Below are 12,597 nucleotides of genomic sequence, written 5' to 3'. Positions count from 1 at the left end.
CCCATCAATCACAGCTTTGAGATGATTGCAAGGTTTTAATGGTATGATCACCTTTAATCTACAATGATCAGCCTCCACACAAGAACCAGTACTTGCTTTTACTGTAACCTTTGTATGAGCTGATGTAGGTTTAGGTGGACAGCTTTGTCCTGGTCTGAGGAGTTGGCTTTCCTGTGTTAAGCCATGCATCAATTTATTCCTCACAGCACTGGAATGCATAACCAAGTGACTCCTCTGGATATGCGGTGTGTGGTCTTTGGGATGAAAAAGTTGCTGTCTGTAAATGTACAGTTTTGTAAATGTATGTAAATTCCCTTGTGAATGAATCTCTTTAATCTAATCGTATATTGTCTGAGGTTGTTGCTGGGTTTGAAAAACATGGGGATATGAAGTTATAAAGATATGAATATATGCAGCTATACACAAATGGGATGACAATCTTTCTCTTTATTGTCCACTGGCTTGGAAATATTCTCTCTGGTCTTGGTGGCAGTTTTCACAGAGGTCCTGTTGGGATATCCACAAGTTTTTAATCCCTGTTTCATGTTTTGGTGTTACTCCTGTTGAGAAAAAAATACTGGTTTCTGTGTTGGCTTCCTGTAAACTCTGATGTGAATGCTCCAGTATCCATGTGAATGTCACAATCCAGAGAAAGCAAGCCGTTGTATTTGACGTCTTCCCTGATGAATTTGATATTTCCATTTCATATTTTTATTTAATATTCCACAGAGTTGATGTGCTCTATAAAATAAGCACTTCCTGGATTTTGGATTTTTGGGGGGCTTTATACTCTACTCCATGTGGACATTGGCCACAATAAGTAATACTTGGGAATCCATAGTACATCAACATGTGCCTGTAGAAATTCCCTTTGTATTTGGGAAAAAGCTGGTGTTCAGTCAGTTTGGCTTAGGAATGCTTGTTGTTGTTGTTTTGGGGGTAAATATTGTCTGGAATGCCTTACTTTTTCTTTACATTTTTTGTAAAGAACCAAATAATTGGAAGAATATGGATGGATGTATGCCTGCCCTTGGTGGAGACCTTTGCTGCCTTTCCAAATTGCTCTCTTTCTTTACTCTTTCTGCCCAGATACCTCTACTGGACTGACTGGGGTTTTCCGGCTAAGATCGAGAGAGCAACACTGGGAGGAAACTTCCGCATTGCTATCATTAACAGCAGCCTGTCAACACCCAATGGCCTTTCTCTGGATTATAAAGAAAGAATGCTCTACTGGGCTGATTCGTCATTGTATGTCATTTTTTTTATGCTATGTACTACCCTACTATAGACTTTTGGGACAACATTTTTTCTCCCTTCTTCCCACAGAGACACGATAGAACGGGCTTCTCTGACGGGACAAAATCGGCAGGTGATCGTGCAGGGTGTCATGTACCCCTTTGCCATGACAGTCTTCCAGCAGGACATTTTCTGGACTGACTGGAATGAAAGAGGCATCTTCCGGGCCGGGAAGGACGATGGCTCTGGCTTTGCGGTGTTAGCCCAGGATATGCAGTACCGACCAAACGACATCCATGTTTACTCTGCTTCCAATCAAGAGAGCTGTACCAGCTCCTGTCAGCAGTTCAATGGCGGCTGCAGTCATGTCTGTGTTTCAGGTAAGAGAAAGCTTTATCAAAGCTGCCATTAGTAGTAAAATCTATTGTCATGGTCAATGCTAACCTTTGGCTAACCTTCTGTGCAATTAGATTACATTTTTTTACATCATGCAGTTTTTCTTATGCCTTATTTCTACTGAGTGCAACAGTTTGGTTTGGAACAGTACAGTACTTTTTTTTTAATAAATATTCACTATACCAGAATATCACAAAAAATTGACCCCAACCATTCCATTCTACAGTACCCTTTCCTTGGGGTACTGGAGTAAAATGATACAGTAATGTCAGTAGAGCAGCTCCACCCACTAAAGTAAGCTGCTTGAAAAACTACAGAAAAACAGGCAAACGCATGCAGTCTATTCTCATACAAATCTTGGCACCGTTTCGAGACATTTAGCCACAACCCGAGCACGACAAAAAGAGCTGCTGGATGTCCTCCACTGCTGTCTGTTGTGTCAAGTTCGATGTCACTGTTCATTGTCGTCACACCGAGGACGTAGCCCACACCCTGTCTGCCAAGTAAAGTTACTCGTCTCATTAGAAACCCAAGCCTGACCAAGGGTGTTACCATTCCAAACCGTACTGTAACAAACTGAAACCAACACAGCATTACATATACAAATATAAATCTTGTTTGATTTTTTCCCTGAACATAAACAACCCCCCAATCATTAGGCAGAATCCTTCATCTGTTAGTAGTGTGGTATCAAATCTCAAATGGGGCCCGGTTAGATAAGTTGAGTGGGAAGGAAAGATCTAATATTACTGGGGCACTGGCAGATTAATTTATGGTGGAATATTCAATGTTTTTAACAAAGGGGAGTAATACACTGTCATACGAAAAAAAGAATCGATTCTGCAGTTTGGTTCATGAACGATGACAATGTTTTAGCCATTTTGTAGGGAATCTTTGATAAAAGGTAATTTGTACACTTTAGGTCTCCTCCAAAAATTAGGCTGTGTGAGTTTAAGTCAGGTATAGACGAGATTACTTTTTCTATGAATTTCTCATCGTCCCACTTAGATGCATAAACGTTAACCATAAGGATAGGTTTGTGGTAGAGGAATCCTGAAAGGATAATAAACGACAATGTGGGTCACATATATTTGTGGCATTAAAGAGTGTTTTTTCATGAATTATGATTGCTGTGCCACGTGAGCTGGAATTAAAACGAATGAAGAATGAAAAATTTGGCCAACCCACGGTTTTCTAAATCTGATGAACCATTAAATGCGATTCTTGTAAAAAAACAACAACTTCACATTTTTAAAAATTTAAGATGTGCAAATATTCTAGCTCGCTTTACAGGTCCATTCAATCCCTTTACATTTCATGAGATAAATTGTGCATCTGTACTCTGATTACTTTCCTGTGTCCTATTCATGGTCTACGAAATCTATCAGTAATGCTCTGCAGACTCCATAAAAAGTGTCTCCACTTAAGAGTATAATAAAATAATGAAAACAAACTCATAAAACTGCTGAAATGGATTTGAAATCCTGGGATGTACACACCCATAACCCTGACAGAACCCCCAATTACCCAAGATGACAACAAAACTACAGGCTCAACATGCCTCCCCTGTCCTTCCGGGAGTGCACCCTCGTTAATTTATTTGCACAGGAATATAGAGCTTTTTTATCACAGATAAAGGTTTTCCACTGACAGCAGATTGACATTTCTTCATGCCCCCTGAAATCTCAGGTCCAGTGGGCCCAGAGTGCCAGTGTCCTCATGAGGGAAAGTGGTACCTGGCCAACAACGGCAAAGACTGTATTCGGGACACAGGATCACGGTGTCACCCAGAACAGTTTACCTGTCTTGATGGTAACTGCATCTCGGCAAGCTGGAAATGTGACGGCCGCAGTGACTGCTATGATAACTCTGATGAGCTGGAGCGAGTGTGTGGTGAGAAATGAAAATAACAAATAAAACTTTATTAATCAATGTACCAATTTTTAAAGGGGTGGAACTGTAATGATGGCTCAATCTATAATGTTTAAAGTGATAATTATTTTCATTCATGTGGTTGAGTGACACATTGCTGTGCGTTCCTTACTCTTTTCAGTCAGTTTAAGACTATAATAACTTCTTAATAAAATAAAATCTTAATTGTCCCTTGTTATGATAATAAATCTAGAGTCTCTTGTTCCTCCTGCTCAGCCTTCCACACCTGCTCAGCTATGGATTTCACCTGTGACAACGGTCGGTGTGTGCCGCTCGGGTACGTCTGCGACTACACAGACGACTGCGGTGACAACAGCGACGAGAGGGGCTGCCCCTTCCCCACCTGTAACCCCACCACCGAGTTCACCTGCGCCAATGGACGCTGCATCAGCGCAGCCTTCGTCTGCGACGGCCACAACGACTGCAGAGACAACGCCACCTCTGATGAAATCAACTGCCGTGAGTGATGATTGTAAAAATCAGAGGACTATTTAAAAACTGAGGAACAGATTATGGTGGATGATACTGAATATATAAAGCATTAAATCAAGATTTTGGAAAATTTTAAATCATTGATTTAACTCTGAAGAGAACGGCCCCTCTGCACAAATGCCCAAACAGTTAAGACATTCCTCAACAGCTGTTTGTAAAATAATATGATTGGATGAGGTATTTTTCAAATTTTACGAACCTCTGTTAAAGAAAGTTCCACTGGGCTATTAATGCATTTACATAACATTAGGGTTAAGGCCACATTATACTTCTCCGACTGCGTAATGCGTTATCCGACTGCGTCACCACGTAGACCACTCGAGCCTTCATACTTCTGCGTTGTGGTGACGGACACGCACTGCAACTTCCCGCCCGATCAGTAGGGGTTGCTACACAAGGTTGTTGTGCTTCTGGCTACAGTGAGAAATGGCGTCCGAGAGAGAAAGACTGTTGTTGTTGAAAGAGTGGCCGTTTCTCACTTTTCTGTGTCATGGAACGCAGTTTTACGATAATTTGAGGCGAGAAATTAGCCATTTAGAGTCTAAACATGTGCTCTGTGTGTTAAGATATGACGTATTTATAGTTTGGCAGCGACGTTGTCGGCGGTGATCAGCTCCGCCTCTATGGACGCTCGCTGCGCTCTGTGGCCGGTACAGAGCAGCTTCGCTCGGCCTGTCCTGAGGACCAATCGCAGCTCTTGCCGTCTCCGTTGTCCCTTGACGGAGTGACGGACACAAAATATTTTGTGCAGTCGGAGACGACGCAGAGGCTCCCCGACAGGCTCTGCGTCGACGCAGAGGACTATGCATAACCTACGCAGAGCACTTTACGCAGGAGTATAAATTGGGCTTTAGTTCAAAAGTGTCAATGTTCGTGTTAGTCTTCTTTCATCTACCTTCATTACTTGTGTCCTCTTCTGTTACATCAACTGTCCTCATGTCCTCCTGAACAACATCCATGAAGCTTCTCTTTGGTCTTCCTCTGTTCCTCCTGTAACATCCCTTGTCCAATATGATCACTGTCTCTCCTCTGCACGTAACCAAACCATCTCAACCTTGAACTCTCTTACTTTATTTCCAAACTGTTCCAAACTCGAGCTGTCCCGCAGAAGTATGCTCAAAATGGCGTTAGGTAAACACATGCAGTTACGCACATGAATTGTGACCTTATTTGCTTTCAACAATCCTCTAGTTCTCAAATGTAATCAACCTGAAAATACAGTGATGTAAATAGACCGTGCAAAGTCAGCTATCAGTGCTCTCATCATCCTCTTTCTCACATATACTTCAGACAGTGGTATAGTGAAATTAGATTAAGATGGAGTGAGAGATAAGGTGACTCTAATTATTATGTTACTTCCACACACTCCATTCAAAATTCCTCAGCTCCACTCTGATCACATACCCTGCTACAGTAGAACAGTATTTCTGAAGCTACCACTGGTGGCACACGTGCCACAGTTTGACAACAATGGCTCTAGACCACCGCTGAGTGTCTGTTTTCCCTTCTTGGCTCTCTCCAGCTGACAGGACATGTCCTGCTGGTCAGGTGAAGTGCGACAACACAAACATCTGCATCTACCCTGAAAATCTGTGTGACGGCTACAACAACTGTGGAGACAACAGCGATGAGAATCCTCTCTTCTGTGGCAAGTGGAACTCTGCCAAACATAAAGCAAAGTGGGAACACAAATGGACACAGATGTAAAATTCATGAAACTGTATTTGTGTGTTAAATCCACCACAGCGAGCCACACGTGCTCTCCAGACCAGTTCCGCTGTGATGGAGGAAAGTGTATCCCTGAGGATTGGGTGTGTGACACAGTCAGAGACTGCACTGATGGGACAGATGAACCTTTGTCCTGCAGTGAGTGAGAACTAGGTTTTCAGGTCACAGGTTACATTCTTCTTCTTCTTTACATGGGGCCGTTACCTCGAATGTGTTTACGTCTGTTCTTAATCCTGCTGTTTCAAACCAGTGCCCTTTCTGTCGCCTTCATGAGACAGTTTTTCACATTTTTAGCGAGTGTAAGAGACTTAAGGTGCTCTTCTCTCTTTTAACCAATGTTTTGAATCGGTTTGATGAAACATTTAATATATAAAAAATGTATTCATGTTGGGGTATATTAAAAAATGAACCAAACATTTTTTTTATTTCTGGTGAAACCAAACTGACAAAAACGTGTGGGAAAAAAAAACGAAGTTGTAAACAATACAGGTCAAGATCTTGCCTCTGTGTGGCGCTGTTTTTATTTTAATAATATTTCGAAGAATGTCTGCCCTTAAAGCACTTTAGCAAACTGATGATGTAATGTATCTTGTGAACATGTAAAAGTGTTGACATTCTTATTACTTCTCCATGTCCTCTAATTGCAATGACAATTGCAATGGTAAAAAACCTATAACAGTCTACCTCTTCTTTAAATGCAACAATCCAAAGCTAGGTTTCACATTATTGCGTGATAATATTAAATAATTGTTCAGTGGGAGGCTATTAATTTTAATACAAGGGAACTCAATGAGGAATAAGAATACCTAATAAGAATAATTGATTAAAAGAGTTTCCCAAATGTTTTACACTTAGACCGACTTTATATAAGATGACAAAGCATTGAGACCCAATCTATAGTAATGTTTTTGCTGTGATTTCTGCTCAGTTAATATTATTTACTCTATATGGACACAGTTATTGGGACACTTGTCTGACCATTACACCAACAGGGACTGTAATGACTTATTCAAATGCATATACAGTACTTTAATAGTTTGAGTCGGTCCCTTTTGCAGCTATAACAGCTTCAACTCTTCTTGGAATACTTTTCTCAAGAAGTTTTTCTATGGGAATTTGGTTCAGTCAAGTTCTTCCACACCAAACTCAAAGTCAAACCATGTCTAGTGCACTGGGGCAGTCGTGTTGTAATAGAAAGAGACTTTCATCATCGGAGTATAATGTTGACAGTCTGTAGGTTACTGTTACTGTTAACACTTATGTTTATTGTCAGTCTTACTTTTAGACTTTTTCCCTTTTTTTTTATGTATAGGTTTTTTAGTGACCTGTTAATACAATAGTTGTTGTTGAACGGCCAATAGGAGCACCCGTGGTCTCTGCCCTGTGACTGGTCAAAGTCTCCCAGTCAGATTTAGCAAAGGCTGTAAAAAGAGGAAGTGAGAAGTCTAGATTTCCTCCCAGGTCATTCGATCACTTTACATTTAACTGAAAGGTTATAATGGAATTATTCATCACAAGTAAACATCTGCTCTGCATACCTTTAATGTTCCCTTGTATGTTCCTGTGCAGAGGACCAGATCAAGACATGCAGCCCCAGCCAGTTCACATGCACCAATGGACACTGCATTCCCCAGTCAATGGTCTGCGATGGCAACAATGACTGTTGGGACAACAGTGATGAGGTTCCTGAACTACAATGCGGTGAGATAACATTTAGAAATTAATTTGTGACAGTAATGTTTATCTAAATGCTGTATATTTTAGCTTTTTCAAATGTTTGTTTTGTATATTATTGTGTTGTATTTAATCTCTGACCATTCCCTCTGTCCCCTGCAGGACAACGTACCTGCAGTTCCAGCCAGTTCACCTGCCCGACCTGGTATCCTGGCCAGCCACGATGTGTCCCGTTGAGCTTTGTGTGTGACGGGGAGAGAGACTGCGCCGATGCTGCAGATGAACTCCAGAACTGCCCCAATCGGACCTGCCACATGGATGAGTTTGCCTGTTCCAACGGACTTTGCGTCCTTCTTCATTACCGGTAAATAGGAATTGCCAAAAGGTGCCAAAGAAGAAGGGACTGGGTATTTTGGTACTATTCTTAAAGGAAACGCAAGAAGGAAAAATACTATATATACATACATACCATACATATAGTATTAACTGGAAACTGGATAATCAAAGTCTCCTCCTCTCCAGCTGCGACCGTGTGAACGACTGTGGTGATGGCAGCGACGAGTTGGGCTGCGTTTACGACACGTGCACTAGCAACCAGTTCACCTGCGGCAACGGAGCCTGCATCTCCTCCTACTTCACCTGCGATGGGGAAAGCGACTGCACGGATGGCTCCGACGAGGCGGAAAGTCTGTGCACCACGCCCCATCCCACCTGTGCTCCCCAGCAGTACATGTGCAAGTCAGGCGATTGCATCGACAACAGCAAGGTGTGCAATGGACAGAAGGACTGCCAGGACAACAGCGACGAAAAAGGCTGCGGTGAGCGATAAGAGTGTCGAAATTCTTGATCACAAATATAAAGAAAATATAGTCTGAAGCGGCTTTGAGTGGTCATTAAGATTAGAAAAGAAGTCTTCAAACACTGGTCACTTGACTTGGCAAGTGGACTTACTTCACCTCTCATCCAAGAGGCTTCTTCAGTTCTTCTCCATAACTCCACTACTGAAATAGCCTCTGGATGACTGCATGGGGAATGCAATTTCTTTACTTAACTCAAGCAAAAACACATAAATTCTCAATTGACTTTGATGTGGTGGACTTTGGTGTGGTTTACCAATGTTCTAATCTAAAACATTGTCTCACAAGTCTAAGAAAAAGTGACAGGCAATTAGTTTATCTCTGTGGCAGCCATGTTTTAGTGAGTGTGCCACTGCTTCTCAAAGTGCACTAAAGCCAGCATGTCCATGGGCCCCATTGGAGTTATATTTATTCATATATTTTATATAAATTTATATCCGCGAGAAATGCGGATATTATGTAATCGGTCTCTCGCGTCCGCGTCCGCAGATTTTAGCCGTTAACGCGATAACTGGAAAGGCGTTTGAGATTAAATTTTCACATACCACCTGTAGATGATCCCTATTGATTTTGAGCTGTCTACCATTAATTAATTAATTAATTACTTAATTAATTAATTAATTAATTAATTAATTATATAAAAACCATATTTTCGCATGTATCTTCCAAAGTATTGCAGGTATTGGCTTCAAATGTTGCTTTCTGTCGGCCCCCGACAGCCTAGGCTAGTTCCAAATGGGTTTGTCCACTTCAAGCTCCTGCCCAATTGATATCCACTTAGTACCCTTCCCAGGCTACCTTGGTACTAAGTGGGTATTAAATGGGTGTGGGCTTGAAGCGGGAAAATTATGCAAGTCCCATGTGGTGTAAGCATCGTCAACTGTAAAACATATACTTTCCCTATAATTTTTTCCTTGATCTTGTTTTCTTGTTCTTTTCAGGAATCAATGAGTGCAACAACCCCTCGGTCCACAGGTGTGCTCAGATCTGCACTGACACCCTGACCAGTTACTACTGCTCTTGCCACCCTGGCTACCAACTCATGCCGGATGGCAAAGCATGCGAGGACCTCAACGAGTGTGTGAACACACCTGCCGTCTGCAGCCAGATCTGTGAGAACTCTGTTGGCTCGTACCACTGTAAATGTGCCCCAGGATACATCAGGGAAGCCGACGGTCGCACCTGTCGCCAGAACAGCGGCATTGCGCCATACCTGTTGTACAGCAATCACTACTACATCCGCAACTTGACCACAGATGGGTCACATCTGAGTATCGTCCTGCAGGGTCTGTCTAATGTGGTGGCACTGGAGTTTGATCACTATGAGAAGAGGCTTTACTGGGTGGATGCTGGCTCAGGGAAGATTGAAAGGATGCGCTTTGACGGGACTGAGAGGGAGACGGTGGCAGATGAAGACATGAGAGGCGTTGAGGGCCTGGCACTGGATTGGGTGGGCAGGTATGTAAAGTGGGAGGAGCAGCTAGCGAAATATGTTCTCTTGGTAAACATTTACTAAGGGTTGATTAATATTTGAACAAACCAATCCCAGTCAGTATGTCCATGTAGAATGCATAAGTGTTATATTTGGGCTGACAAGTGGATTTCTCTGTGGTATCCATGTTAGCCCCCTCCGTGTTTGCTCACACGGGGCCCATGTTACAGAAACTATATGGGACCTGCATAATTTGTCCACTTCAAGCCCATGTCCACTTAGTAGCTCCAATCTAATTTCTTACACTAAAACACTGCTCATGTCCCCTAGGGCAATCAGAGTTTTCTGAGAAGACGACTCTAGGTCCATATTCTCTTTTAACATTTGTTTCAGTATCTCTTTACCATGCTCATGTTTCAGAGAACCAGGAATTCCAATTAACGCTGTTTTTTAAGTGTGTATCTGCGTCATTGCTTTGTTTATGAAGCCCTGAAGGTTCAAACAGTTCAGCCACTGCTGAGAACGCTGTGTTTTATTGTAATCTCGGGCTCAGCAAGATCTCTGAAAAAAACCTGATCCGGTTACGTAAACAGCGGTTCTCTGGAACAGCAGATCGTCCCGCTCCGGGCACTAGTCCGGGCACATCCGGTTGCGTACATTGAACCGCAGAAGAAGAAGAACGTCCGTTGTGGAGGTGTTTCACGAGCGACAGTGTCTTCTGACTCCAGGTCAAAGTCATAAAAGGGACTGCGGCGGGGAGTCGTGAAGAAGCTATTTTTACACTGTTAAAACAACGTTTTGATAATAATTAGCAGTGCATCCAACGTTCCAGAGAGGGGAGCTGCGCTTCTGAGAGCGGGTGTGCTGATTATGTCACTTCCGGGTATTGGCCAATCACAAGACAGTTGGGAAGGCTCTATGCTGGCTGGCTAATTACAACACACTCTGAAATATTGCGGCTGGGGAACAGCGTCAGAAAAGACAGATTTCTATCGGCTCGTTTACAGCAACTAGGTTTTTGACCATAAGAACAAGTTAATGTATGTAAGTAGACCTCCATAACTAACATATATGTGCAACAGGACCACTCTATGTTAGCTTTAAACCTATAGTTTACTCATGTAGCTGTTATGCTTCTGCCTTCCCTCCATCGGTTATGTCATAAAACACATCACTTTGTTTCCACAGACACAAAAATAAAACTACTGCTATACTGTGATACAATGTTTTGAATGTAAAGGGGCATTAGTCAGAACAAAGGAAAACTGGATTAAAGTAAACATGCAGGACATGTTTGAGTCCATCAAACCAAGCTCTCAGGAAGGAAATTAGAACATTTCTTTAGCTCCCACTATAGGAATACATACTTCCTACGGGCAAAGCACTAGTTTTAATGAAAAAAACATTTTAAAACTTGTGTTAAACTACTGTGTATGATGAGTAAGTAAGTAATGAGACAGTGACTGACCAAACGAAGGCTGCAGTGATGTTAACGGAGCGTTTTTGTGTGTGCTACAGGAAGTTGTACTGGGTGGATGGTTATTATGGCTCAGTGCATGTGATGGAGCTGGATGGGCGCTACCAGAAGAGACTGCTGTCAGGGCAGTTCACAGTTGGAAATAACACCTACATTATCAGCAGACCTCGCGCTGTCGCCGTCAACCCTAAATTTGGGTACGAGGACACACTCACACATGCAGAAACGGTTTTACCAGCTACAGTTTGGTCTTACATTGTTTCTCCATTTCTCCACCAGTTGGCTTTACTGGACTGACTGGGCTGATGAAGCATATATTGGCAGAGTTGGCATGGATGGAAGCAACGTCAGCGCCATCATCACCACCAAGCTCGAGTGGCCGAATGCTTTGACCATAGACTACACCACCAACAAGATCTTCTTTGCTGATTCCCACCTTAACTTCATGGAGTGAGTTAAGACAAAGGACATATTATCTCTACATGATAATTGCTCTGAATTCCTGAAGCCAAAAACACACACTACATAACACTGCTAATGCTGTTGCTTGGTGGAATAGTGACACGGAATAACATCCAGGAACAGGTCAACAATCGTTTTCCTTCTTTTATTAAATTTTTTTGTGTCTGAGCATCAACCATAATGCTTTGCTGCCATGATTGTTAACTCCCTGCCTTCACAATGACCTATGATCTCGGTGTCAGTGTCGTGAACAATGATTGGTTGTGGTCATACTTGTAGTGTTGCCAATCCCCCAAACAAGGATCCATGGTGCTGTGATTGATAATCTGACATGGTGAACATTGGGAAAGACATACATATTGTGTAGCGGTCAGTACTCTTGTCTCACCAGGAGTTTGCACCAGTTTGTGTTCCTTGTATTCTTTGACGAATGGGGTGATGTCATTACTGGCCTCATGTAGTCTCTCTTCAAAGCAAGTATTATCTTTGAACAAAAACAAGCTGGTCACACATTTTGGGCTGAGTGTAGGTCCACTCATACATTTGTAAGTGTATGCAGACCATATAATTTATGTCATGTGGACCTCAGCAGATTCAGACATGCCAAAAGTATGAATTGGCCTTAAGGGTCCAATGTTTAGGAGGTTAATTGGTAGAAATTAAATGTACTACCCAGTGCATATGTTCATGGCTTTCTGTGGGTGTTTCTCCATACATGGGTTAGGGTTAGTGTTGTGTTCCCATGTCTTCCGGTGACCAAGGTTACATATCGGGAGTAGCGAGGTAACTGCAAATGGTCAGAGCATGAGATAAAAATGTCAAAAAGCACCCAGGAAAGGTTTCAGAAGTTGATACTTAAAGGTGAAGTAAGTAGTTTATAGTGACATCTAGAGGAGAGGCTGAAATTTACA

The 12,597-nt window shown here is 42.3% G+C and overlaps 1 protein-coding gene across 1 annotated transcript in view; it reads left to right on the top strand.

The window, feature by feature from the left end:
* Window positions 1-12,597, top strand: part of lrp2b (low density lipoprotein receptor-related protein 2b) — a gene marked incomplete at both ends in the record, with an annotated part of 97,513 nt that overhangs the window by 39,792 nt on the left and 45,124 nt on the right. Inside the window, 12 exons of the mRNA XM_083903462.1 lie at window positions 1,090-1,248; window positions 1,327-1,616; window positions 3,322-3,525; window positions 3,781-4,023; window positions 5,579-5,708; window positions 5,807-5,922; window positions 7,354-7,485; window positions 7,621-7,822; window positions 7,981-8,276; window positions 9,257-9,773; window positions 11,266-11,421; window positions 11,504-11,674. Coding sequence (XP_083759588.1) covers window positions 1,090-1,248; window positions 1,327-1,616; window positions 3,322-3,525; window positions 3,781-4,023; window positions 5,579-5,708; window positions 5,807-5,922; window positions 7,354-7,485; window positions 7,621-7,822; window positions 7,981-8,276; window positions 9,257-9,773; window positions 11,266-11,421; window positions 11,504-11,674 — 2,616 coding nt within the window. The remainder of the gene's footprint in view (window positions 1-1,089; window positions 1,249-1,326; window positions 1,617-3,321; window positions 3,526-3,780; window positions 4,024-5,578; window positions 5,709-5,806; window positions 5,923-7,353; window positions 7,486-7,620; window positions 7,823-7,980; window positions 8,277-9,256; window positions 9,774-11,265; window positions 11,422-11,503; window positions 11,675-12,597) is intronic.

This window comes from Microchirus variegatus (assembly GCF_963457635.1).
Source record: "Microchirus variegatus genome assembly, chromosome: 17".
NCBI classification, from domain to species: domain Eukaryota; kingdom Metazoa; phylum Chordata; class Actinopteri; order Pleuronectiformes; family Soleidae; genus Microchirus; species Microchirus variegatus.
This window is presented reverse-complemented; position numbering and strand designations above follow the sequence as displayed.